General features: G+C 36.0%; 2 protein-coding genes across 3 annotated transcripts in view; both read left to right on the top strand.

The window, feature by feature from the left end:
• The first annotated feature begins 308 nt into the window (after positions 1 to 308).
• LOC120630334 (NADH dehydrogenase [ubiquinone] flavoprotein 2, mitochondrial) lies at positions 309 to 6,716 on the top strand. Its single transcript, XM_039899532.1, has 7 exons — positions 309 to 437; positions 557 to 682; positions 1,230 to 1,420; positions 3,010 to 3,157; positions 3,508 to 3,567; positions 5,698 to 5,774; positions 6,557 to 6,716. The coding sequence occupies exons 1-7, from the start codon at positions 402 to 404 to the stop codon at positions 6,654 to 6,656; spliced, it is 738 nt and encodes a 245-aa protein (XP_039755466.1). The 5' UTR covers positions 309 to 401; the 3' UTR covers positions 6,657 to 6,716.
• A 680-nt stretch (positions 6,717 to 7,396) lies between these two features.
• Positions 7,397 to 26,276, top strand: part of LOC120630252 (calcium-transporting ATPase type 2C member 1) — a 52,576-nt gene continuing 33,696 nt past the window's right edge. The window contains exons 1-3 of one of the 2 annotated variants that reach the window (XM_039899407.1): positions 7,397 to 7,589; positions 14,141 to 14,248; positions 24,497 to 24,662. In XM_039899407.1, the coding sequence (XP_039755341.1) occupies positions 7,503 to 7,589; positions 14,141 to 14,248; positions 24,497 to 24,662 (361 nt within the window). In that variant the 5' untranslated portion in view covers positions 7,397 to 7,502. Of the gene's footprint in view, positions 7,590 to 8,999; positions 9,099 to 14,140; positions 14,249 to 24,496; positions 24,663 to 26,276 lie in introns of those variants that run through there. The other variant, XM_039899406.1, reaches the window with a different exon arrangement.

Genomic DNA, 26,276 nt, shown 5'->3' on the forward strand with positions numbered 1-26,276 from the left:
CCATACTTGAGATGAGTACAAAATTTAAATCAGAGACTGCTAAAAGTAGATACCGCAAATGCACAACTCTCTTAATTTGCTTTTAAAATATTGCAGGAGTTTGCTCATAATCTAACTTTAAAAAATGTTCCGCATTAGCGATTAGCGAAATATCTTTATCATAAAGCCAAATAATGGCGCTAATATTCGTCTCCACTTCTTTTAAAAATATGACGTCATTCCAAAAGCCAATTGAAGCTACCGCAAGCCGCTAGCCTGACACTTTCCGAACGTTAACTCCATACGTCATCGTACTTGACAGATGGTATTACTGAACGATAGTTCGAAAAAACCTCGAGTGCGAATTTGTGTTCGCGAACAGTGATTTGCAATCAAATTATATTAATACAATAACAATAATCATGCTATCCAGCCTCAGGACTGGAGCTCAAGGTTTGGTACGTTTAACCAATCCACCAAAACTTATTCAAAGCTCGAATTGTTATTAAATTGCGTTACATAACAACAAAGTGACAGATCGAAATCAAAGTGTTGTTGAATTTGTGATTTTTTTCAGTGGAGAGTGTCGTCTAGGGCTCTTCAGACGACTGCAAACTTACAGCATGACAGCCTGTTCGTTCACCGCGACACTCCAGAAGACAACCCCAGTATTCCATTCGAATTTACGTCTGAAAATCAAAAGGTATTTTCTGACAGTCGTTTGTTTTTTTCAATCAAATTCTCATAATAGGAATTTAAATGGAGAACGTTCTTTACTGTTGCATATATTCCACAAAAAATAATCAAATCCTACCCTAGATTAATTTCCATAAAATAAGATAACCTCTAAAGAATAAAAATAAAGTTTACATGTTATTATGAAATGGCTAGGAATTATTCAATATTTTTTATGTATGTACCCTAACTAAAAAGTTTTGTTGAAATGATTAACGATGCTCTGAAACTTAGACTGGATCCTAGAAAAATAAACAAATAAATAATATTATGAGCTTAAGAGCAATTATAAATTTATTTCTAAAAATAAAGCTTTTATCATTTTATTGCCTTAGCCAAAATATTATTTTGCCATCAGCCTATATATCCAAAATAGGTATTCTAAGTTATTTTTGGTTAGGTTATAAGTTTTGGTGAATACTAAAAGATCCCAAAGAGTTGCAGTGTATCTGCCAAAGGTTATGTCACTTTATGTTACACAGATAATACTAATTAAAGAAATGCTTAATTTCCAGCGTGCAGATGCCCTCCTAAACATATACCCGGAAGGTCACAAGAGGGGGGCAATGATTCCTCTACTAGATTTGGCTCAGCGTCAGAACGGCGGCTGGTTACCCATTTCTGCCATGCATAAAGTTGCTGATATGCTTAGCTTGCCTAGGATGAGGGTTTATGAAGTTGCTACTTTTTACACTATGTTTATTAGGTAAGATTAAAACTTCAAGCTTTTTGTAGTTTCACCTAGTGTCTGTCTACTCATATTCAATTTTTGCAGATTAAATTTTGATCACTACTCTGTTTTTTGATCAGCAGAAATTCAGCATGCATACTGTGAGAATTAGATCAACAACCTTCTTTCTGTTCTATTTTATCTGTTAATCTATCAACCCCATCGTTTATTGTGTATGGGTATCACTGACAGCAAGTCAGATGCTATACATATATATAGATGTAAATCTGACTCTTACATTGTAACAGAATAACAGAATACAGTCGTCCCCATTATTTTTCGGAGAGTAGATATAGAGGCAACTAAGAGAGAACTATCTACTGCCAATTCACCAAAGTATGGTGACTATAAGCAAACCCTCCTACTGAGATAGACCTTTAGTCCAGCAATGGACTGTAATATTGATGATAGATAATATCTGCGTCTCAGGTTGAAACTGAAGTATCTGGTATATGATAGCAAGGCACTACCTGTGAGGAAATGCCTGTGTAACAAGGTCCAGCTCACATACAGAATAAAAGTTTGTTGTAATGTTTGCTAGAAAGCAATGATCATACATGTTCATCTTTATGGGTATTCTTTTTGGGTTCATTTCGAATTTGAATTTGAATTTATCTTTACTGAAAATCAGTGCTGCATGCTTCCACTGCAGGGTGCATGTAGAACTATGTAGAGCTGGCACCTATTTTATTGGCAATTTGTAATAGTGACAACTTAACTTCTTAAAGTATATAATACACTAGCATGCCCAGCCTGCTTCGCTGGGCTAGATTTTGCTTTATTTTATTTAAACAATAAACTTACATCATTAAATTTTTAATTTCAGTCTTTTATTTTATTATTTATTTATCTCCGTATTCATTCTCTTCTCGAGCGGGTGAAGATCATTATCTACACCCATATACACCCAACAATAGAATATCATCATAGTTTATAAAAGCTATGTTTGACAGTTTCAAATAGGTTAGGCCTAATATAAGCACTTTTGAAACGTCAAGTCTGTCTGTTTGTAGTGATTCTACCGAGAAGACGGCTTCTTCTCGGTAGAATCACTAAGAAACTCAGCAGTTGCTCTTTTCCAACATCAACAATTTACATTTTGCATTTTAACATTCATTTTTCTATCTTGTGAGAGCTGAAAGCGGAGCCGGGTGCTTCCAAGCAACCTTGTCATTAAAAAATTCATCAATTGTATAGTAATAGTTTGACAGTTCAAAAATAGGAGTGCTCCGATCGTCACCAAACTTTACAGGATTACTCGCCAGGTCACTCCGGAGATTCCCTGAAAGTTTCATTGAATTCGGTCCAGCCGTTTCGGAGCCTATACGGAACATACCCACACACTTTCTCTTTTATATATATAGATATATTACAACATAGCGTGGCAATATATGTTACACATAAAAATTTCACAATTCTTAGAGCCTTATCTTCATTGATTATATATGGAAATTCGCCAAGTAACACCTGCTTCTATATAAATAACTTTTTGTAGGTTGTGTCCCTCAATACTATATATTTACTATTTATGATTACCTTTGCCCATATTTTTTGCTTAATTTCAGGCGACCAATTGGCAAATACCATTTACAAGTATGCACAACAACACCTTGCTGGCTGCGTGGTTCTGATGCTGTTCTGAAGACTATAACTGAAGCTACTGGATGTCATGTTGGAGGAAATAGTCCCTGCGGAAAGTTCTCTGTGTCCGAGGTTAATAATTATTTTAGCTTTTTTGACCAACCAAAAACTATGGGGTGTTATAAGTTTTACGTGTCTGTCTGTGTTTGTCTTACCTCTTCCCCGCTCTGTTACGCTCCACCCTTTCAACCAATTCTAACGCGAAGGAAGTACAAACAAACAAATTGATGTTTGTTTGAGCGCTTTAATATCGCAACCACCAGATTTAAAAACTCTTGTATTTGATAGCCAAATGGAAGACGTGGCAAGTAGACGCGGAGTAGCAGCTTAGGATAGCGGAAAACAAACTTTTTTTGCTACATATTCAATCGACGACATAAAATTGTCGAAAGTTTAATTGTGACCTATTCTTTTGTTTGCAGGTAGAGTGTTTGGGCGCCTGTGTTAACGCACCTATGGTACAAGTTAATGACGATTATTATGTAAGTATTTTTTTTGATATATATACATATATAGACTAGATATATATATATATATATATATATATATAATATATAGACTAGATAAATATATATGAGACGGCCGAGTGGCGCAGTGGGCAGCGACCCTGCTTTCTGAGTCCAAGGTCGTGGGTTCGATTCCCACAACTGGAAAATGTTTGTGTGATGAACATGAATGTTTTTCAGTGTCTGGGTGTTTATCTGTATATTATAAGTATTTATGTGTATTATATTCATAAAAAAATATTCATCAGTACCCATAACACAAGATACGCTTACCTTGGGGCTAGATGGCGATGACATGACCGGTCATTCGCCGAATTCAAAATTATGACGTCACGTCTATATAAACATAGTTTCGTACCTCTAGAAACTTCGAAAATCTCTGCGTATATTGTAACGAATCTAAATGGTCATCTAATGGCATGGTCAATAAACAATAACTTTAAAGTACGTAATATTAAGTGAAAATCGGACCTCATATTTTTTTATTTTATTTTTTTGACGGCCGACTGGCGCAGTGGGCAGCGACCCTGCTTTCTGAGCCGTGGGTTCGATTCCCACAACTGGAAAATATTTGTGTGATGAACGTGAATGTTTTTCAGTGTCTGGGTGTTTATCTTTATATTATAAGTATTTATGTAAATTATCTCTCTGGTTGTACTTTCATGGTGACTTTCTTGGGAAGATTAGTTACAGTGGTTTCCCCTTGCCTTCTGCACCAGTCATTTTGAGGATTATTTAGATCCCCAGGCTGCTGAAGCCTCTTCTGACAGGTTGCCCCGCCAGGTGAGAGTGGTTATCCCGCCACAGCTAGGTCGCCATAGCCTCGTCCGTTGTCTAGCAGGGGGTACCGCGTGCAGGTGAGGCTGACATTTGGGGCCGACTAGATGTTGATGTCGTTCTCCCCCTTACCCCCCGAGTTTAGAGACGTACATGGCATTATAAAATAAATGTACAGGAGAAGTGTAATTTTTCATATAAGCATTAGGTCCGTCTCGCCCTGCGACTGCTATAAGGGGCGAAGCGAGTGGACGTTCAGCACTCTGAAGCCGGAATGTCCATATTTAAGGAAAATCTGGTCAAGTGAATAGTGTGCTTGTTGCTTCTGACGCTCTAAAAGTCTTGAGTTATTATAATAATAAAAATAATTAGTCTCCCTGACCCCCGGCCGTCTGGTCCCCCCTGCCAGGGTGTAATCCTCCGCCGGGTGCAAATATGTATTTATGTAATGTTTATTTAAGTGTAATCTCTATGTATCTAAGTAAGTATATTAATGTTGTTTTGGCTCATTTTATGTATTTATTTTGTACACGGGCGTGAGAGTAATTCTCGAATAATAACAATATAATAATAATAAATAAATATACTACGACAATACACTCATCGCCATTTAGCCCCAAAGCGTAGCTTGCGTTATGCGTACTAAGATTACTGATGAATATTTTTTTATGAATAAATAATATGCATAAATAAATATAATATACAGACATCTAGACACTGAAAAACATTCATGTTCATAAATATTTTCCATAGTGGGAGTCAAACCCACACACTGGATTCAGAAAGCAGGGTCGTTGCCCACTGCGCCAGTCGGCCGTCAAACTATTATATTATGGGACAACAAAGCTGATGTCTTAGCCTCTGGATGATCATGTGCCAGTATCATTTAAGAAATTATAAAACCTTACGGAGAGACCTTTAATAGGGCCCTTTGAATAAGTTACAGTATCTAGTTGTTTATTATTTGAAATTATCAGGGGCCAAGTTGTTTGTTATTTTAAATTATCAGTTGCCAAGATTTTTGTTATTTGAAATTATCGGTTGCCAAGTTTTTTGTTATCAATACCGAAATCAATAATCATTATTTATGGAACTAAGATGTTCTGATGACGTCAAGAATACGGCCATGATACCCGGCGAGCGTTTTCGCGGGCGTTTTTTTTAAAAATATAATTTGCAGTTTATATCAAGTCTTTAATTTATGCTAAGATAGCTCTTAATTAAATAGTTTTTTAGATAAACCTAGCAGATACTACAAAACACCAAAGAGCAGTTTTTCAAAATTTTAGTATGTTTAAAGTAGTTAAAGAATTGTCTCCTTTATTTCAGGAAGACCTAACGATTGAAGACACAAAGGAAATCATCGAGAAACTGAAGAGAGACGAGAAACCGAAACCTGGACCAAGGTATGCGTCTGTTATTTTTGTTTCATGCTATCTTCAGAGTTGAGGGTCTGGGAAATGTTCAAAGTTAAAGTCAAATATTTCTTTATTCAAATAGGCACATAGATGGCACTTTTGATGCGTCGATTATATACAAAATGTGTAGCAAACATAGCAGTGAGTAGTGATGGCGATAACTACAATCGTAAACTTAAAACTAAAGCTACGAGGGTTCCAAACGCGCCCTGGTCTAAGAAGAAGCCCACAACAAACTTCCCCTGCATACATACCTTTCATCTACATACCTTAAATATCACTTTCTTCGTTGGTGAAGGTAAACAACCTGAATGCCTGAGTGTTCTCAATAATGTTCTCAAGGGCGTGTGAAGTGCACCAGTCCGCACTGGGCCAGCTTGGTGCACTACGGCCGTAACCCCTTCTCATTGTGGGAGGAGACCCGTGCCCTGTGGAGGGCCGGTAATGGATTGCTGAAGATGAGGGGGCAGCAATTTTTTAAAGTGGCCTGCATGCCCAGCATTTGGGACACAACTTCCACAGGGCAATAGGGAACGGAAGTATTTAAATTGCCAGTAACATTTTCCATTCAATTCCACTTATGCTTAGAAATGACAAAGAAGATACAAACACTAAGGACTAGCATCCTTAGTGTTTGTATCTTGTTTGTCATTCCTTATTACTTTTTATACTCGTAGAGAGAACAGGCGCGCAAGCAAGCCAAACCAGCAGAAAAATAGGGTAATTTATTGTTATTAAATATAGTATTTAAATTGTTTGCGATGTTTCAGGAACGGCAGATTCGCCGCTGAACCTCTCGGAGGACTAACATCTCTGACGGAAGAACCCACCGGCCCCGGTTATGGAGTCCAAGACGCGCTGAAAGCGTAGACCGATGTTGCTTAATATTATTGTAATAGGAATATTTAAATAAAATCATGTATAGAGACAGTTTGTTTGCTTCTTTCTTAAACCTACGACCATCGATAATAAAACTTAAACTGTGGCCAACGAAATTATATAAAGCGACAGCAACAATCTTACGTATGTAAGAACACACAGTTAGGAAAATACTGTGTAACCCTCATTCAGCATACAGTGCATTGTGTCCAAAAAAACGTGAAAACGGCCTATAATTGCTACGTAGTACTTGGTATCATCCTTAACCTATAAGAATTCAACAACTGAACTGGGAAAGCATCTCAGGTGTAGAAGAGATTATAAGCTTAGACTCTACCTCCATTTTTTGACCGATTTCGATTGGCAGACTTTAACGGTTACTATAAGGTACGTGTTAATTGTTTCAGAATAGTTTAACCTCACGACGTCTAGTCTAGTAGTATTTTAACCTCTCTAAGCTTATACTAGTAATTTTCTAACAGAAAAACCCATTACCTAAAAGTGAAAATAAAAATAAACTGTCTAAATTAGGAAATTTAATTTTAAATAATCATCAACGTAAGGCCATACGAACAGATAACGCTCAGGCGATAAGTAGGTATGTTCAGATAACACAAACATAAAACACGTTTTAGTCACGATTCTCTTTTATGTGCAATAGATAGTATTGAGGTAAATTTAATAATAAAATGATCAGTATATTATGTTACGTCGTCGAGTCGTAAAAGTTAACTTTGTTCATTACAAATCGTAAATTTATTACAGTGCAAGTGAAATTAACAGATACATTTTTGTGCTGAGTGACACAGGCGATGTTTTCAAATATCTGAGGTTCAAATGTTTCGCCGTAGCAGAAACGATAAGGATGCAGTTCAGGAATACACGAAAATTCAACTGTGGGATGATGAACCGGCTAACTGGAGTGTAATTAATTCTTAATTATTTAATTGAAGTCTTTCTTTTCATTATTAGTTCATTTCACGTAAATAAGGTAAATAGGTTTTGAAACTATCTTTAAAAGGTAGGTTTCAAGAATAAATAAATTCGCACTCATGTTATTCATTAGTTAAATTTTTTTTAAATATAAAATGTTTATTATATAATAAGACGTCTTTTCACCACTTTTTTTTATAGGTATTTATTGAGTGAGTTTAGTGAGCGAGTGAAACCTTGGGTTCAGTTTTTTACTAGATATTTTTAACTTATATTTCAAAATGAATATTGCATTAAAAATAATAACTTCCCGAGAATTTTGAAGGTTAATAAAATCTATTGAATTTTTCTTTTTTAATTTGAACGCTTGGTTTGCGCTCTTGGCTGCGGTGTTCGATCGTTTGACTTTAGCGTTTGTCAACGTACCTGAAACGTCAAATGGTCAATGTTTGTCAAATTGTAGCGCTGTCAATCCGTTATAGTCGGAAAAATATAATAGGCCCGTTTTGACATTTGTGAAAGACCATAGAATGTAACTTGGAACGAAACTGAAAGAAACAAAAAAATAAAAATCAATTACATACAGTGTTTTAAAAAATACGTAAATTTTTTTGGGACGTTAAATAATATGAAAGAATATATCGCGAGTATTCTTTTTGCGCTTACTTCATAGTAGCATGCAATTTATAATTGTTGCGAAACGTTCCGAAAACAGTTACGTTCTCAGTCTTTTTTTTTTTTATACTAGAGCTGTAACCATTTTTTTACTGAATATCGAAATTAAATATTGTGTAGTTATCTTTACTGCAAAGAATGTGCTTGGTTCTTAAAATGGGTTCTAAATAATGAGTCTGAGATGATGTATCTGACCAAGCGGCACATGACTGAAGCGTCCCCGCGCGCACTGCGCAGTTTTTCGTTCCTCATCTTGTAAAGTTGACTGTGCGCTCGTTTAAGTTTGATATATATTGTTTACTATTACGTTAACTATGGCTCTTCTATTTTGGACATTAATTTAAACATAGTGATTTGACTCGAGTTTTGTGTTTGTTGTTATATAGTACTAACTCTGTTTCAACATGTTGAAAAGTGGACGTATAATCAACAGCCAGTCACGCGTATTGGTTGTGAAGTTAAAGGAATACTTTGAACGAACGAACACTTTACAATACATAATAATATCAATCGAGTACTGATACAAACTTGAATTGATTTATCGTGAGTATCGAGTACAGAGTCTCATGGTTACATAACTAGTTACGTCGCGATGACAAATGTCAAAACGGGCCTATTACATTTTTACGACTATAGTGAATTCGCGATCTTACGTGGTTTGTGTCGTCTTTTGGTGTTGAAAAAATGTCTTTCGAGTCCTAAGCTCAAAGATATTTTCCGTGAAAGATGAAAAGTAGCCCGACACGCAAATATGAAAATTTCTCCGACCACCAGGCAAAAGAGACTGACAAATATTCCCTAGACAGCCAAGACACGGCGAGTCTGGTTAGTACAGTACCTACAAACAGTTGTTAAAATTATTGATTTTGTTTGTGTACCATCCAGATGTTATTGATTCATTTAATGCTTTGTGTTAGTTAGTCATTGTCGGCCGTTCGGAAGCCATGGTAATTATAAAATGACGTTTATTATTTTGAAAAACCGCCGGGCGTTTAACTGTGCTTCATGACGCGATTTAAAGTGGATGCGAGTAATTTTAGCGGTCTAGATTTTTCTTTAGACGCGTACCACTGAAGCTCGGGGTTTTATTATCAAGAATGTAGTCTTTTTGTGTGAAAAATATCGTTGCAATTTTTTATTGGGGTGCCAACACGACTTTTGCGTCGTTTGCAATAATTCTTACTTTCACTGCGTGTCACTGATCGGCGAAACTGATGAATAACAATATCCTACTTACTCAAGAATTCGTACGATGACTTTGATACAAGTGGAAACATTTTAAGAAGCTCCTTATTCCTACAACATACTAATGTTCTAGTTTTCTGATAAACATATGAACTTTTGTTAACCTACATTCTCCTCCACTGAGTAATTACAGAAGATAAACTGGGGCCCTAGATAGGTAGATAGATTAAAGGGGTTTTGTGCTAATAATTGTAAAATAAAGAAATTAATACAAATACAAAATGCTCTTAAAAATGCTCTTGTTCTCAAGTTGCCTGGTAGATATCTATGTAGCTATAAGGCAACCAAATTTTACCCTGTGTTCAATTTTTATATCTATATTATATATCTGTTTTTTTTCTAGTTTATTTATTTACCACATTTATTAGGGAAAAATACTTGTTTATTTCAAACTATAATATTGGAACTTTTTGCATGAAAAATACAACTTAAGTCTGATATACTTTTTTATGAATAAGCTAGTCAAATTAAGAGTGTATTCAAAAAGTAGCTGAGCAAATAAGTTCATAAGAGGATTTCAGTAAAATTATCACAACAAAACTGCCCTTTTGACTTCTCACCTGAGTCATGACTGACAATTTCAGAGAAAAGCCTATTACTGTTACGTGCGTGAAGTACGAATGTGGCTTCTAGCCAAGTAGAACAATTTGATTATACTTAAAAATAGTTTGTGTTCATGTAAATGTGACAGATAGTATCAGAATTATTGTTATACTTTTAGATTCCAAATGCAGATTGCATATATTTTGGTATTTTGTTTACAAAGTATGAATCAGTTGCAACACTGCATAGAAGTTCTCATGTGTGCAATCTTTTTGATCCATTCCCAACTGCACAAGGTCTGCACAGGTGGTTGATAGTTTTGCTGCAGTTACTACAAACACAAACCTACATTACCTTAAAGGCACTTTTATAGATGATCCACAGTTAAACTGTTGCTTAGACATTGCTTACAACTTGGCTAAGATTATACTATGTTAATGCAAAAACTTTGGTTTCATAGACAAACTGAGATTACCTATCCTGAGCATAAGATAAAAAAAATAACTGCCCTCAAACTTTAAATACTTCCTATTCATTTAAATTTTATGGTGTGCATGGTTGTTAAGGTGTCCAATAGTTTCATTTAGTTTGAGTGTACTTTGTTACGACAATAGGTATTGTAAGTTTTTTGTAAATCCTCCATTTTATCAACTTTGACTTTACTACTATCACTCGCAGTTCAGAGTCTAAAATAGCTTTATAATTACCTACTTTATCTAAACTGTAAAGTAAAATCTAAGTAAGTTAAATGATAATAAGGCTTTATAGATCTCTGCCTTAGAGTAATGGGATTTATTAGAATCCTCCCTTCTACCTATGGCAAGGGTACATGTGTTAGATGAAGCTCATTAGTTATTGAAAAATCCCATTATAATATTAAGGATTGCAAGTATGATAAAAGGGCTTGAGTATGCATAACTTCAAAACTAACTAACTTCATAGCTAAATAATAATTTGTCTGTGAGATGGTGACACAAAAAAAAAACCAGCCTAAGTTTTGTGTGTGCTCTTCTTAGACGAGTGTTTGGATCCCTCCTGTAGCTTTAGTTTTCAGTTAACGAATTTAGTTATCACCTTCGCCTTACATTAGTGGTAAAATTTTATCATCAGAAATGACTACATTTGAAACGTTTTTGAATTTTGAATTGCAGAAATCAAACAAATACTGCTGCACCTATGATCAAAGCTAAGATCAGCTTGACCTAATTTTCACCATCATCATCAGCCAGAATGCGTCCACAGCTGGTCATAGGCCTCTTTTAAGCAGCGCCAACGCTTTCTACTCTTAGCCTTCTGCATCAAGTGGATACCTGCCACCTTCCGGAATTAGTCGCGCCACCTAGTCTTGACGCGCCCCTTACTCTGCTTATCGAGTTATGGTCTCCACTCTAGGACCTTTTGGCTCCAACACACATCGGTCCTTCGACTAACGTTACCTGCCCACTGCCACATAGGTTAACTTTTTTTATAATCCATACTATATAATTGACTGTTTAAATGTTTTTCATGCTGATAATATAATGATAAATAAATAAATAAATAAATATACTACGACAATACACACATTGCCATCTAGCCCCAAAGTAAGCGTAGCTTGTGTTATGGGTACTAAGATAGCTGTTGAATATTTTGATGAATATAATACACATGTATACTTATAATAGGACAGATAAACACCCAGACACTGAAAAACAATCATGTTCATCACACAAACATTTTCCATTTGTGGGAATCGAACCCACGGCCTAGGACGCAGAAAGCAGGGTCGGTACCCATCGCGCCAGTCGGCCGTCAAATGATTTAAATTGTCTGTTGGCTTTGATAAATTTTCGTAATGGAAGTACAATTTTTGATGACGCCTGCAGGTAGTTTTCTGTAGTAGAAGAGCTTTTGCTGCCTGAAGGGCGTAGTGGCTGGTGTAATTACGGATTGATAGACACAGGGCGGCACTTAGCTGCATTCGGAGTCCATGGCCGTGGGTTCGATTCCCACAACTGGAACATGTTTGTGTGATGAACATGAATGTGTTTCAGTGTCTGGGTGTTCATCTGCATATTATAAGTAATTATGTATATTATTTATAAAATATTCATCAGTCATCTTAGTACCCATAACACAAGCTACGCTTACTTTGGGGCTAGCTGGCGATGTGTGGATTGTCGTAGTATATTTATTTATTTATTTTCCACTTACTAGCTGCTTGGTCCGTCAGTTATTGCTATTAAAGCCAATTTCTAGCTGTATTTTCGTTATATAAGAAGAAAGACTAAATCGATTTTGACAGAACTCTTTCAATTCAGTAGCAAGAGGCGTTTGATTGTTCTAAGCATTTTATACTGGCACCAGGGAAACCGTTGGCTATTTAATAATAAAAGGGCTAAAAAATATATCTGTGTACAAAGACACTGGTATTTAACTGAGATACACAACTACTATAACTAGAGTAAATTATACAAATATGACGTCGACACACAATTATGTAAATGAGTTTATGTAAATAAGGAACAAACTAGTTACAAAAATGATAACCATTATAAGTTTGTGTGTTTTTATCTGGCCATATTTTAGCAGTTTATTTGTATTTAGACTCGTCTGTTTTCTTGTAATGTAAATCCATAAATTACGTGAGGTTTTCTTTAAAATTTTTTGTCCCTCCTTCAACCCCCTCCCCCATCCCCCAATCTCACGAGAGATTTTTCAAAATGTGGGTTTCTTACGAAAACGCGTTGGATTGTTATTGTAAAAAGAAAAAAAAAATTGCTTCGTGCTTTTATTTACGGTTAATTAAGAATAATAATCAATATTGCTGAGAGTTTAATTGTAAGTGTAATAAAAATTTAACGAGAAAAAAATTTCAATCAGAAAAAAAATTCGCGTGATTTTTGCCCCCTCTCCATCGTGAGATTAGATGAGATTTGACTCGACCCCCTCCCCCTCTTAAACATTTCACGTATTTTATGAACTCCCCCATACTCTACTCAACTCATAAACTGAAAGAATGAATACACGTTGGATTCATGAACAATTCTAAATGACTTTTATAAGTGAGCTTACATATTAGTAACATATAAAATTCTATTAAGAATCGATTTTCGTATGAAATGAAAGGTTTCATAGTGAAGATTACGTATATATTTATAGTTTAAACGGTAAAGAATGGAACCATTATGGCGTGGTGGTATTTACAATACAGTAGGTAACTAGTGAAGTCGTTTTACAAAAGCTGATTGTACTCATAGATATATACAAAATGAAAAGTATTGTGTGCTGAGGCTTCTTGTTTAGAATAGGTACTTTGCTTTCCTACTTAATTGTACCAAACTGATGGCCGTTTGGTTTACATGTTCTATAGTTAAAACATGGTATCGGTGAGGCAAATATATGTATAACAGCTGACCTAAAGAAGATGGCAGTTACTTAGTCGATGACCATCTTTGGTGGCGTAACGCCTTTGCCCATCAGTAAAGCTTTTCATTGTCACCACCATCATATCGTTTGTCGTCAATTTTTTTTTGTCCTAGCTGATAGTCAATGAAAAATCATTGCTAATAAACAGAGCAACATTCCACAGGGCGTGCTAGGAACTACTTGTACAAATCGCCGCTCCGTGTTCATAATCCTGGGGCGTAGGTGATAAGCTTCATCTGTCGTATATTACACTGGCAATGAAGCCATTTGGACTGGAACACAGCAACGTGGCTTGGCGGCAAAAATAAGCATGGCAGTAGTATTTCCCGGACGAGCTCTTTCAAAATTTTCCGGTTAAGTTCCGGTTTTTTTTGTTCTTGTGCCGTCTAATGCTCCAAGAGTCGTATTTTATGTCACTATCCACCTAGTAGGGATAAGGGCTGTCATCGCTGTGTCTGAAGCAAGTACCACATTCCAACTCTGTGTACCCAACGTACATGAGATCCACAAACTATATGTGGACGTTTAAGGGCTGTTAAATTATTGATTGCTAGTAGTGCGATATGCGATGACGTCACCATTCGCTCTTTTAATTCAGTTCAATTATTCAGGGTTTACCTCATTAGCCTTATCTAGTTTGACATAAATGATTAATGCTTTTTCGCTTGCAGCATTCGAACGCAGAGGAGGGAGGGCGGCGGGGGGCGGGGGACGCGAACGCTGGCGCCGGCGACATGTGGATCAGCGCGGTCGAGAGCTCCATCCTCAGCTGGGAGGAGGTTAGTATAATGAAACCTCTGCATACTTCTTTTATCCTGGTAATTTGTAATTTTATCACAGTGGGGATTAAAGCAGTGATAGCCTAATATGGGTAAGGCTTCGGATTTCCTTTCTTGGAGACCGAGTTCGAGTCCCGACACACGCACCACTGACTTTTCGGAATTTTGAGCGTTTTTAATTTAAATATAACTTGGTTTAAACCGTGAAGGAAAACATCGTAAGAAACCTGTATTCCTGAGAGTTCTCCACAATGTTCTCAACAGCGCGGCGTGTGAAGTGTACTAATCCGCACTTGGCCATCGAGGTAGAGCACGGCCTAAACCCTTCTCATTCTGAGAGGAGCTACCGATGCCCTGTAGTGGGCCGGTAAAAAGGTTGATGATGATGAGCACAATAAAGAGCTCCATCGTTTTATATTGGAACAGCGTCATAAATAGCTTCTTCCTCAGCTGGGAGGAGATAGGTACATTCATACTCCATTAGATTTCTGCGCTCCTGGTATTATTAAGTCGTTACCTAGCCAATAGCTTCTCAGCTGGTAGGTAGGCAGGGGATTTATGATTTTGTTAACTTCTATGCTGTATTTTGTGATGAACCCTTTCTGGGCGACAAGTCAAAGAGTTTCATCTTTAGCTGGGGGCTTAGTTTTGCATCGTCATACCTCTTTAAACTTCTGTTCTCCTGGTCTATTGTGACCCCTTTCTAGAAGATGATAGCTTAGGGGTTCCAGTTTATTACTATTGTATCCTTATTGTATTGGAGCTTTTCCTCTCCGGCTGGAAAAAAATTAGGTGCAGTGTAAACATTGGTATTAGCGCATTCAAAATACTACGTGTTTCCGGCGGACGGCGTAGGATTGCCGGATGATTCGAGGTTTACGGGTAGTGTTGCCCAAATGCAAGAACAAGACGAGACTTAGCCAGTCTTGGTCTTGGTCTTGCGCCAATACACCTGGTCTTGGTCTTGGTCTTGGTCTTGCGCTCCCAGTCTTGGTCTTGGTCTTGGTCTTGCAGCAAGAGTCTTGCAAGTCTTGCAATTACCTATTAGTCTATTACTATTTATTAAAGTTTACTTTAAATCTTAGAAAAACGTATTAGAATTGGAACATTGTGAGCTTGAATTAACATAGCCATAGTAAAGATCAAGCAGATTAATAAATAACTGAAGATTTGATAAGAAATTCGAAAAATCAACTGACCTATATGTCGTTTTCCATGGAAGTAACTGTTTCTTAATAAACATTTATGATTTATAAGCTTACATTTGCTAAAATATGTAAAAAAACAAATTAATTACAATAACTTGACTGTATTTTAAAGAACAATACTTATCTGTCTAGAAAGAGATTGAACCCTCAACTTATAAGAAATTTAATAAAAGAGTTTTACGATTTATCATTTATTTGAATAAAAAATAAAATACAACACAAATCAACAGCTTTATCATTAGGTTATGATACTTTATATCAATTCTTTTGACCAAGAATTAATACAAAGTAACCATCTGGCTGACTCATCACTTAACCTATTTCTATGTTTTCTAATTACTAATGATGCTTTAGAAAATAACCTCTCAGCAGGTACTGAAGTTGCAGGTATTGAGAGAAAATCACGGGCCATTTTCGATAAAATCGGATACTCTGTCTCATGCGTCCTCCACCAATCTAAAATCACCAATCTGAAACTTATTTATTCTTTGGAACACCTGTAGGTACTCTTAAAATTCGAAATTATTTTGCATGAATAGTGTCAAATGTTATGATTTCGGCGCGGCGGCAACGATTGTTTTAGATTTCAAAAGAAGCCGCCGGCGCGTGTATCATAACCATGTACTTCCGAAAAGCGGCAAATTTCTTTGAGAAGTAAGTACAAAACCTTTGATGCCGCATTATCAAAGTGCCGATGGTTAAAACATAACTATGCATGCACTCAGTTTGATTTTAATAGATATTTTTTTATTCACTTTGTTTATGGTATTAGTCGTAATGCGCATAGGTCCAGTTTTTCATATTCTTTGATATAGTTTTTTGCGTCTCATAGAATTCCTAAGCGTACCTACCTACCTATACACCGAACTGTTACACCTAACTACTCCGTGAAATAGCGCTAAGTCCTAGCTGCAAGACGCAAGAGTCTTGCAGGCTATGTCTTGTTCTTGCTCAAGTCTTGCACGGTCAGTCTTGGTCTTGGTCTTGCTAAAAATACGCGGTCTTGTTCTTGGTCTTGGTCTTGCAAAAACGCAAGAACAAGACCAAGACTGCAAGACCAAGACTGAATTTGGGCAACACTATTTACGGGTTACCCCGTTATTCTGCCTAATATCATGAAGAACTAAATTGCCATATTTATTAATAAACTAGCTGTCGCCCGCTTTCTTCGTCCGCGTTTATGAACTTTTTTTTTACAAATCCTGTGGGAAGCGTTTTTTTTCCTGATATAAAAAGTATGTTGCAGAATGGTTGTTTAGTTAGAGCCTTAATGAAGTTGTCCTTCACAAACAAACACACTTTCGTATTTACAATATTAGTAAGGATTATCCCCCTTCTCATTGGGAGACCCGTGCCCTGTAGGGGGCCCCGGTAATGAGTTTTTATGAATGAAGGATTACATATAAATAAATCACCACTTTATACTTCTTCCTATTAGGTATACTTACGATAGAAGCTAAACTAAATCTATCTAACAGTATAATCTACAAGGCACCACCAAACCACACCAAACCCGGTGCACCGATTTGAAATTTAGACAACGTATTCCAAGACTAACAAAGTCTAGTCGAATATCAATAAAATTTCTAAAGAATTGAAACGTGGGGTGAAAGATTCTTGAGTTTCTGTTATTTTCGAACCTGAAACCACTAAATATGATATTTAGGTTTAAAAAGTTTTTTTTTAATACGTATGAATACATATATATTTCTGTTTTTATTTGGACGTACCTAATAGGGTAGGTCCAAATAAACCCTTACATATTATTCAAGCCAAATATTTTGATCATCAGTGCACTGAACTCGGCAAAATCCAGGTGGAACAAAATAATAAAAAAAATCTCGAGACGTAAATCTGCAATTCGGCAGTTTGTTTAGATCCATTGCGGGGGCTCTGCTCTGCTCGCTCATATCTTTTGGTTCCCTAACAGGGTTGTTAAACATTTCAAAAGCCAGTGAAGGTCGACCTTTTTTATGAACATAATCATTCGGGTTTTTATCTCCACGTATTTGCGTATTCTGTTATTTGTATTGTATATATATATATCTCTCTCTGTATAAAAAATACCAATCTTTCTTCATAAATAAATAAAAATTCGTTTTTTCATAATACATGAATTATATAATACATATTACTGTTATCATACCTATTTCTAGGTATTGGGCTTGCTACCATTACAGTCTCAATTTTAATTTATTCAGCACAATAAATAATGCAACATTTATAATACAATATTTTAAATAAATTCAATTATATAATGTAAAGTGGGTGTAACTTTGGACGCAGCCATTATTTTAAATTAAATAATTTTTTGAATTTTAAAACACAAATAAGACATCGTATCGTAGAGAAACCCTTTTTTTTGGGATGATGATTTTGATGATGATTTAAATGAAACCGTAACCTGTAAAGATACGTTTTAAAATCCTTTGAATGATTGTTCGGGCTTAGATTCGGAAGGGCTGAGTAATGAGGGGAATATGCAGGTAAAGGAAGGAAGTAATAAATGAAGGAAGGAATTATCTAGGTTAGTCTTGCCGCGGGAAAAAGTGAACCGTTTTCAATTGCATTTTTACAGATAGGCAAGGCTTGTCCTAGTTCCAATCTTAAACTAATGTAGCTGAAGAGTTTGTTTATTAGGTTACTTGACACTACTTGACAAAGCACGAGTCTCCTCCCACAATGAAAAGGGGTTAAGTTAGAGTAATGAGGATAAATAATTATTCGTATTCGTTAACTTAAACCGAAATCTACGCGAGTTCCCAACGCGACACCTTAGCCGGGTAAAGGTATTTTTGTTATTCTCATTTAACATTATCACTTAAAACTAGTAAAAGCATTTATATCTTTTGTGTTAATCTGGTTATCCTTTATATAAAAAAAAATATTGGAAAGTATAATTCAGTTTAGTTCACTCTCATTTTATCTTTATTTTAAGATTATTAAAAAAATTATTGGTCCTTAAATACATTTATTTATTTATTTATTTATTTATTTATATTCGGTTATCTACTGTAGGCTAAGTAGATGCCAATAAACCAGTTTCATAAACTACCTCTATTGCGATACACTAGTTTTAGCCGCTGTGGGGAAATACTCTACACATGTTAAAATATAATTTTAAAAACTTATTTAAAAAATGTAAATTTATCATCGTTTAAAAAAAAGATCGTCGATTTTTTTGAACCTAGTGACAAATGGGTAATATAATAAATAGATCAGTGCGTGTACATAAAACAATCCATTTTATTCGGGATCTGTATATCAAGTCGATTAGACGAGTAAATTTTTGCTCACAACCGAAGTTAATGCAAGCGTTCACCAGGGATCAGTGTTATCACCCACACTGTTCATACTCCATATCAATGACATGCCTAAAATGCTACAGTCTTGTCAGCTGCAAATTTGTGCGATTCATATTGCCAATAAAGTTGTTAAATTAACAAACTTTGACGGCCGACTGGCGCAGTGGGCAGCGAACCTGCTTTCTGAGTCGTGACCGTGGGTTCGATTCCCACAACTGGAAAATGTTTGTGTGATGAACATGAATGTTTTTCAGTGTCTGGGTGTTTATCTGTATATTGTAAGTATTTCTGTGTATTATATTCATAACAATATTCATCAGCTGTCTTAGTACCCATAACACAAGCTACGCTTACTTTGGGGCTGGGTGGCGATGTGTGTACTGTCGTAATATATTTATTTATTTATTTATTAAAAAAAAAAAACTAATCGATTGATAAGACGATATAGATAAAGGTGTTCTGGATTAAAGTCCTCAGTAATATGTCTATATAACTAGTTTCATTAATACTCCATTCGTAGCAGTAATCAATAATAGAATTATAATTCTCTTATTGATTATTGATAGTTAACCCGTTGCCGGCGCACTACAGGGCACAGGTTTCAGAATGAGAAGGGTTTAAGCCGTAGTCTACCACACAGGCCAAGTGCAGATGCGGAGACTTCACACGCCGTTGAAAACATGGAGAACGCCCAGGCATACATATATCCTCACGATACTTTCCTTCACCGTTTATAGCAAGTGATATTTAATTTTAAATTAATAACGCATAAAACTCCTAAAAGTGGCTATGTAGCGATAAGGCCACCAAATTGTTCTCTCTTGCTATGTATTTATATCTCTGTAACTACTTTTTTCCTTTGGTGTACAATAAAAGTGTGTTCATACAAAAGTCAGTGGTTCGCGTGCCGGGATTCGAACTTGGTCGTCACGAAAGGAAAGCCGAAGCCTTACCCACAAGGCTATCACCGCTTCTTTACGATATCAAACTCATAATCGTTAATATGTAGTAAATATAGCTTCTTTAGTGGTTACTATGTCCAACAGCGCGGCGGTTCAAGAGATCTTGGGTGTAATTCTCGGGTCGAGCAAGAAAATTTAGCACCTTCTTCCCAGATTCAATAACTTGCAATATCTATCTCCGTGCCTCAGAGAGAACGTTTATTTATTAAACTCTTTATTTGTATACCACAACATTTAAAATATAACAAAAACAGAAACATCGAAAGAAGTAGTAATACAAAAGGCGGCCTTATCGCTTAATAACGATCTCTGCCAGGCAACCTTAGAATTAGGAAAAAAAAGAAGAGGAGAATAGACTGCTGGTGGTACAAATATTAAAATACATACATGCAAATAACTACATGCTAATACATAAACTAGTGTGCACAAATAGATAAAAAGTAAATAATATAATAAATAAATAAATATAAAAATAAACTAATATATATAATAACAACACTTACATAATTAAATACTTTAACATACCAGTGATTTGGATCGTCGTATGCTCAATGGAAGCGCATTCCACAATTCCACAGCTCGTACGCTAAACGAACGCTTATAAAATTTTGTCCTATGATAAGGCATACACAGCGTCAGCGCACGGCACAATCTTACACCAGAATGCTCACCAAGAAAAGTGAACTTCTCTTTTAAATACGAGGGAGTATTTAGATGAAATAACACACAGTACAGAAGAGAAAGTACATGCATATCCCGGCGACGACGAATAGGAAGCCACTTGAGTTTTTGTTGAAATTCGGAAACATGGTCATATTTGCGAAGGCCAAATATGAACCGAATAGCAAGATTTTGAAGACGCTCAAGTTTATTAAGCTGATCCTCGGTCAGATTAAGAAAGCTTGCATCCGCATAATCGAGAATAGATAGAATGAGAGAATGTGCTAGCATAACTTTGGTCGGAATTGGAAGAAATGATTGCAGCCTTTGCAACGAGCTCATCGCCACAAACACTTTCTGAATCAGCTCTTTGACATGCACTGTCCATGACAATTCCCGGTCGAGGTATACACCAAGATCTTTAACAGAGTCACAAAAAGGAATAGCGATGCCATTATAAATAACAGAAGGAATGCTCAGCCAATCAACCCTCGCGATCATTCCTGAGCTACCAATAACGATAGCTTTTGATTTTGCAGGATTGACCTTTAGCCCATATTGCCTGCTCCACTCAGAAATTGCAGCCATATCATTATTTATAGCTGCAACAGCAGAACCAAGATTTTGAAGGCTAGATGAGCGATATATTTCGATATCATCTGCATACATGTGATAGAGAGAAGAGATGTTTTGAGTAATAGAGTTAATAAAAATAGAAAAAAGTAAAGGAGATAAAACGCCACCCTGAGGTACCCCAGCCGCAACATCACACCAAGACGAAAAGGACTCGCCAATCTGAATGCGCTGTCGACGGCCATTGAGGTAACTCCGAAACCAGTCTATTACTGATGGAGATATGTTAAAAGAGCGTAAAAGACTAAGCAAGATGTCAAAGTCAACTGTATTAAAGGCATTGCTAAAGTCAAGCAGAATAAGAATTGTTAGCTGCTTGTTATCCATCGCCCATCGAATATCATCAGTTACTTTAGCAAGAGCAGTAGCCGTACTATGACCAGGACGAAAGCCAGATTGCAAAGAACTGAGAAGGTTATTCTTATTAAGAAAGAGACTAAGTTGTTGAGATACGAGTTTTTCAAGAACTTTTGAGAGAAATGGTAATATAGAAATGGGGCGAAAATCAGAAAACGATGAAGGGTTGTTTTTTTTAGGTAGAGGAATAATCTGAGCAAACTTCCATTCTTCAGGGAATTTGCTACAGAGAATGGAAGAGTTTAAGATATGGGTTAGAATAGGGGAAACAACGTCAAGAATTGGAATGATCATATTACGGGTAATGCTATCTACACCAACAGAATTCGATGCAATGGATATTATGCTCTTCTTAACATCACATTCAGTAAAAGACTCGAAGGTAAATGGTAAAGAGTTGAGTGGGAAGAAAGAATTCTAAGAGTACGTTCTTTATCGAAACTATTAATTGTATCAGAAGTAGAAAAATGTTTATTTAGGAGTTCGATATCAACGTTAATAGAAGATCTATGAGATGATTTACCAACTCCAAGAGACTCAAGAAACTTCCAGGTTTAACATGTGATAATAATCTTTATTTCCCGACAACTCTCTTTGGAGCGGCGTGGTGGTTTCGATGTTTTAAAGATATCATGTTCCAACCAAGGGAAAGATAATTTTTTGAGCTTCCGATGCGTAAACGGTAAGTTGCGCAAAAATAACATACGCAGGAATTGTCCCTTTTTAAAAGTTCTAAAAATAATACGGTTGAGCCAAGGTTGACTCAAATGCGGACGAAGTCGCGGGGTAACGCTAGTATACAATATGCAGAATATCGTGCGAGGAGTCTCATGGTTCAGTTCAGTTGGTAAAATGAAAAGCAATGTCGCCGAGCACATCTCATTATTTCAGACGTACATTAAAACTACTCTCATTCCACACTATTTCACACAAAGACTTACTGAGGTTTGTGATATGAGTTTATATGAACGTTGAATTGAACTATTTTACAAACCATTATTTTACAACTTTTTATCGTAATAAAATAATCTGTGACCAATTGGTCATAAGGCAGTTCTATTGCGTAGGCTATGCCTTCCATTTTATTTTTCCACATGATTTGTACTATGTAAAACTACTACTATTTGGGGTTGAGCGATGCTTTTATACTATTAGGTTGTGTATAAAAACTTCGTCTCATGTTTATGGTCACACGGTGGCACTTTATAGGACTTGGTCCATGCATGCTCTGCGACGTGTTGCTATCTTTATAGGACCACATACTGGTTCCGTCAATTATCTCAAAACAAAAAAAACAGCTTGTATGCGTCTCCAGTAGAACAGAGGCTTTTCCGAGAGCGTTCTACCATACACGATCTTCTTTCTTTCTTATCCATTCAAAAGGTGGCATTTAAAGACTTTTTATTTGGTCATCATTGATCATTTAAGGACTATTATTTTCTCATCATCGATCATTTGAAAACTTTTATTGAAATTTATTTTGTCTGAAATCTAGGCAGGCTAATAAATCTGCTCCTGAAAACGCGATTAAATCCTCCATCGAATAAAGTAACCACGCTAAAATCGGTCCATCTAGCGAGCTAGCGCTCGATTGCAGAGTAACAGTGATTCTGCGTCAGATCAGGAACCGTGGACTAAAAAGGGTAAATTCGAATGCATTTATAATTTCTGTATTCATTTTGAAATTGCAGTCGTGAGTATAAAAATATCTATAACCATTTGCGTCACCAGTAGGTATTTACGCTAATGTTTGGCATACCTAAACATTATTAATATTTCTTTGTACTCATATAACAGCGCTGTTTTATGCTTTGCGTCTTAATTATGTCTATTGTCCGGTAAATGAATATTGCGAGGGCTCCGCATCGTGTCGAAATGATATTCCATAACGAATGAAACAGTGGAAAAGTTTGCAACTACTATCACTTGTGGATTCCTTGTACTAATCTTTGCTGATTCACTAGTAGTTTAAACTTAAGAAACAGAATATTGATTCCGAAACTGAGGAGTGAACTGTTCATTGGCAAGCAATAAACCATTGCTGATTTCCTAGTCGATTCAGCTTATTAAGAAACAGCATGTTGATTCTCTATTAAAGAAGGGTAAAAAAAAAACTTGTCGTGCAATTTATTAGGCTGCATAAAATTAGTTATTCATTTAAGGGTAATTGTATATCATTTTATAACAAATTACCAGATGAAATCCTTGAAAACGTAAACTTATAGAAAAATCCTATTATAATATTTAGGATTACACGTATGATAAAAAAGCTTGGGTATTAATTGCTTTAACTTCTTGCTCAACATTAACTCGACTGAGTTGAGATGGTGATAACAAAAAAAAATCTGACTAAGTTTGTTGTGGGCTCTGCTGAGACCAGGGCGCGTTTGGAACCCCTCTAGCTTTAGTTTTAAGTTAACGAATGCAGTTATTACCATCATTAACATTAGTGTTACATTTTAAATATATGAACGCTTCATAAGTGCCTGTGATAAGGTCTACATGAATAAAACATTTTGAATATGAATTGATTCATTCCGATACTTTGGTTGACCGAAGTTGTTATTAAATTAAATGTGGGCTAAAGGTTTCGTCTGAGTTTAGGGCGCGTTTGGTACCCTCGTAACTTTAGCTTCCATTTAGCATCACCATCGTGCAATAATACTAAGAGTTATATATGACAGTTATATATGTTATAATGATGACATTTAAAGACTATTATTTTCTCATCATCGATCATTTGAAAACTTTTATTGAAATTTATTTTGTCTGAAATCTAGGCAGGCTAATAAATCTGCTCCTGAAAACGCGATTAAATCCTCCATCGAATAAAGTAACCACGCTAAAATCGGTCCATCTAGCGAGCTAGCGCTCGATTGCAGAGTAACAGTGATTCTGCGTCAGATCAGGAACCGTGGACTACAAAGGGTAAATTCGAATGCATTTATAATTTCTGTATTCATTTTGAAATTGCAGTCGTGAATACTAAGAGTTATATATTCTTCTTAACTACGAGTATTATAAGTTCTCTGTCACATATGAATAAAAAAAATATTGTTTCGACTCTGGATGGTAGGCCTTTCGTAATAAACTATTTACAACAATCGAATATTTTTGCGTCAGGTGGCGGAACGTCTCCAAGTTGACGTGCGTCGTGGGTTATCATGGCGAGAAGCGAACGACCGCATGAACTTCGTGGGGCCCAACGAGTTCCAAGTGAAGGAACAGGAACCGTTGTGGAAGAAGTACATCGAGCAGTTCCAGAATCCCCTCATACTTTTGTTGCTTGGTAAGTTACGACTTTACACCTTTTTTGTTTACTTTGGGAAATCCCCTAAAATACAAATTCAAAATTTGAAAATCTTTATTACTGTGTATCCTATAAACGATACCTTGTTATCATTTCTTAAACTAAAAAACCGTTATAAACAAGGACGAAGATCGCAGCCAAATTCTAGTTTCCTATCCTTATCTCACGTTATGGACAGTTAGGTATTCTTCAAACTTGAAGTTTTAGTTGAAGATTTGTTGTTTTGGTTTCGGTATATTTTACAGCCCTGTCTGACATCAATGCTCAACGCTCAAACCGCAACGCTTAACTGTAGCTTTGTGAATACATAAATGAATTCGAACGCGCCTAACCCTTTTTCAGTTAATTTTCTGAAAGATGCAACGTGTGAACACCGATCATATCCATACAATATTTTGCGATGAGAATACAATCAAATCAAATGGATTTGTAAGAACGCGACTGGTTAATAACTACCAGATAAAATACTGAATAAGTGTGGGCTGGTCAGGGACAAAAATACTGAATATTCAGAATGCTGCAAATGTCTTAAACGAATTAATTTACGGTCCGACAAGTTTCTATAAAAACTAGGAAAATTTTAAAACCAAATTAGGCATGTACTAGCTTCATATAAGTGCAGAAGTTCCACTGGAGTCGTTGCAGATTCGAGAACGAATAAATTATGCGAGTTCTTTAGGCAATTTTGCCTGCAGTGAATTCAAATATTATCCTACTAATATTATAAAGGTGAAAATGTGGATGTTTGTTACTCAATCCTGCAAAAACGGTTGAACGGATTTGGATGAAATTTGGCATGCATGTAGCCTTTGACGTGGAAAACAACATAGGTTACCTTTCATCCCGATTCCTAAAGTAGTTCTCGAGGGAAAATTAAAAAATTGTTTACGAGCTAAGCTGCGGGCAGACAGCTTTGCTTTACATGTACTTTCTATACCGATCTCTCAAAAAGTTCCTGTTGTAAGTTCTAAAGTCCGAGCGAACGAAGTCGCGGGCAGAAGCTTGTATTATATATCCACTAAACTCTATTCTTAAATTTTTTATAAGCTTTGAAATAGATGGATTTAAACAATATAAATGAGAATTATGTTCACTGTAATAGTAAAGCTTTTTATGACAGCTTGTTTGGGGAAGTACTCATTACAGGATCACTTAGTGTGGGTACCAACGGATGTATCATTAGTTAGATTTGTTTTTTGGGAAAATATATATTTTTTTTTAATAAGTTATGTACTAGTAAAATTCCATCACACTTCAATTGACGTGCTGTCAGTTGTTACAGCGTGAAAACACATTAGTAGTAGTGTCTTACTCTTAGTGAAAGTTCCTTCGGGGAATAACCTACTACCGAGTACCGACATGCTTATTTCTGCCGCCCAGCAGCATTGTTGCAATGCTGTGTCTGAAGGGCGTTATTATCAAACAGTATATTAACCTTGTAATCAAATAATTGTACGTTTGTAAAATTTTCTCAGGCGTAAACACTGTACTAGTACTTTTAATGTACAGTTTAATGCTAATTTACGATTCTTAGAATCAAAAGTTATATTGTTGACTTATTACAAAATAGCGTAGTTATTCGGTATCTTAATA

This window comes from Pararge aegeria, chromosome 16 (assembly GCF_905163445.1).
Source record: "Pararge aegeria chromosome 16, ilParAegt1.1, whole genome shotgun sequence".
In the NCBI taxonomy this organism is placed as follows: Eukaryota; Metazoa; Arthropoda; class Insecta; order Lepidoptera; family Nymphalidae; genus Pararge; species Pararge aegeria.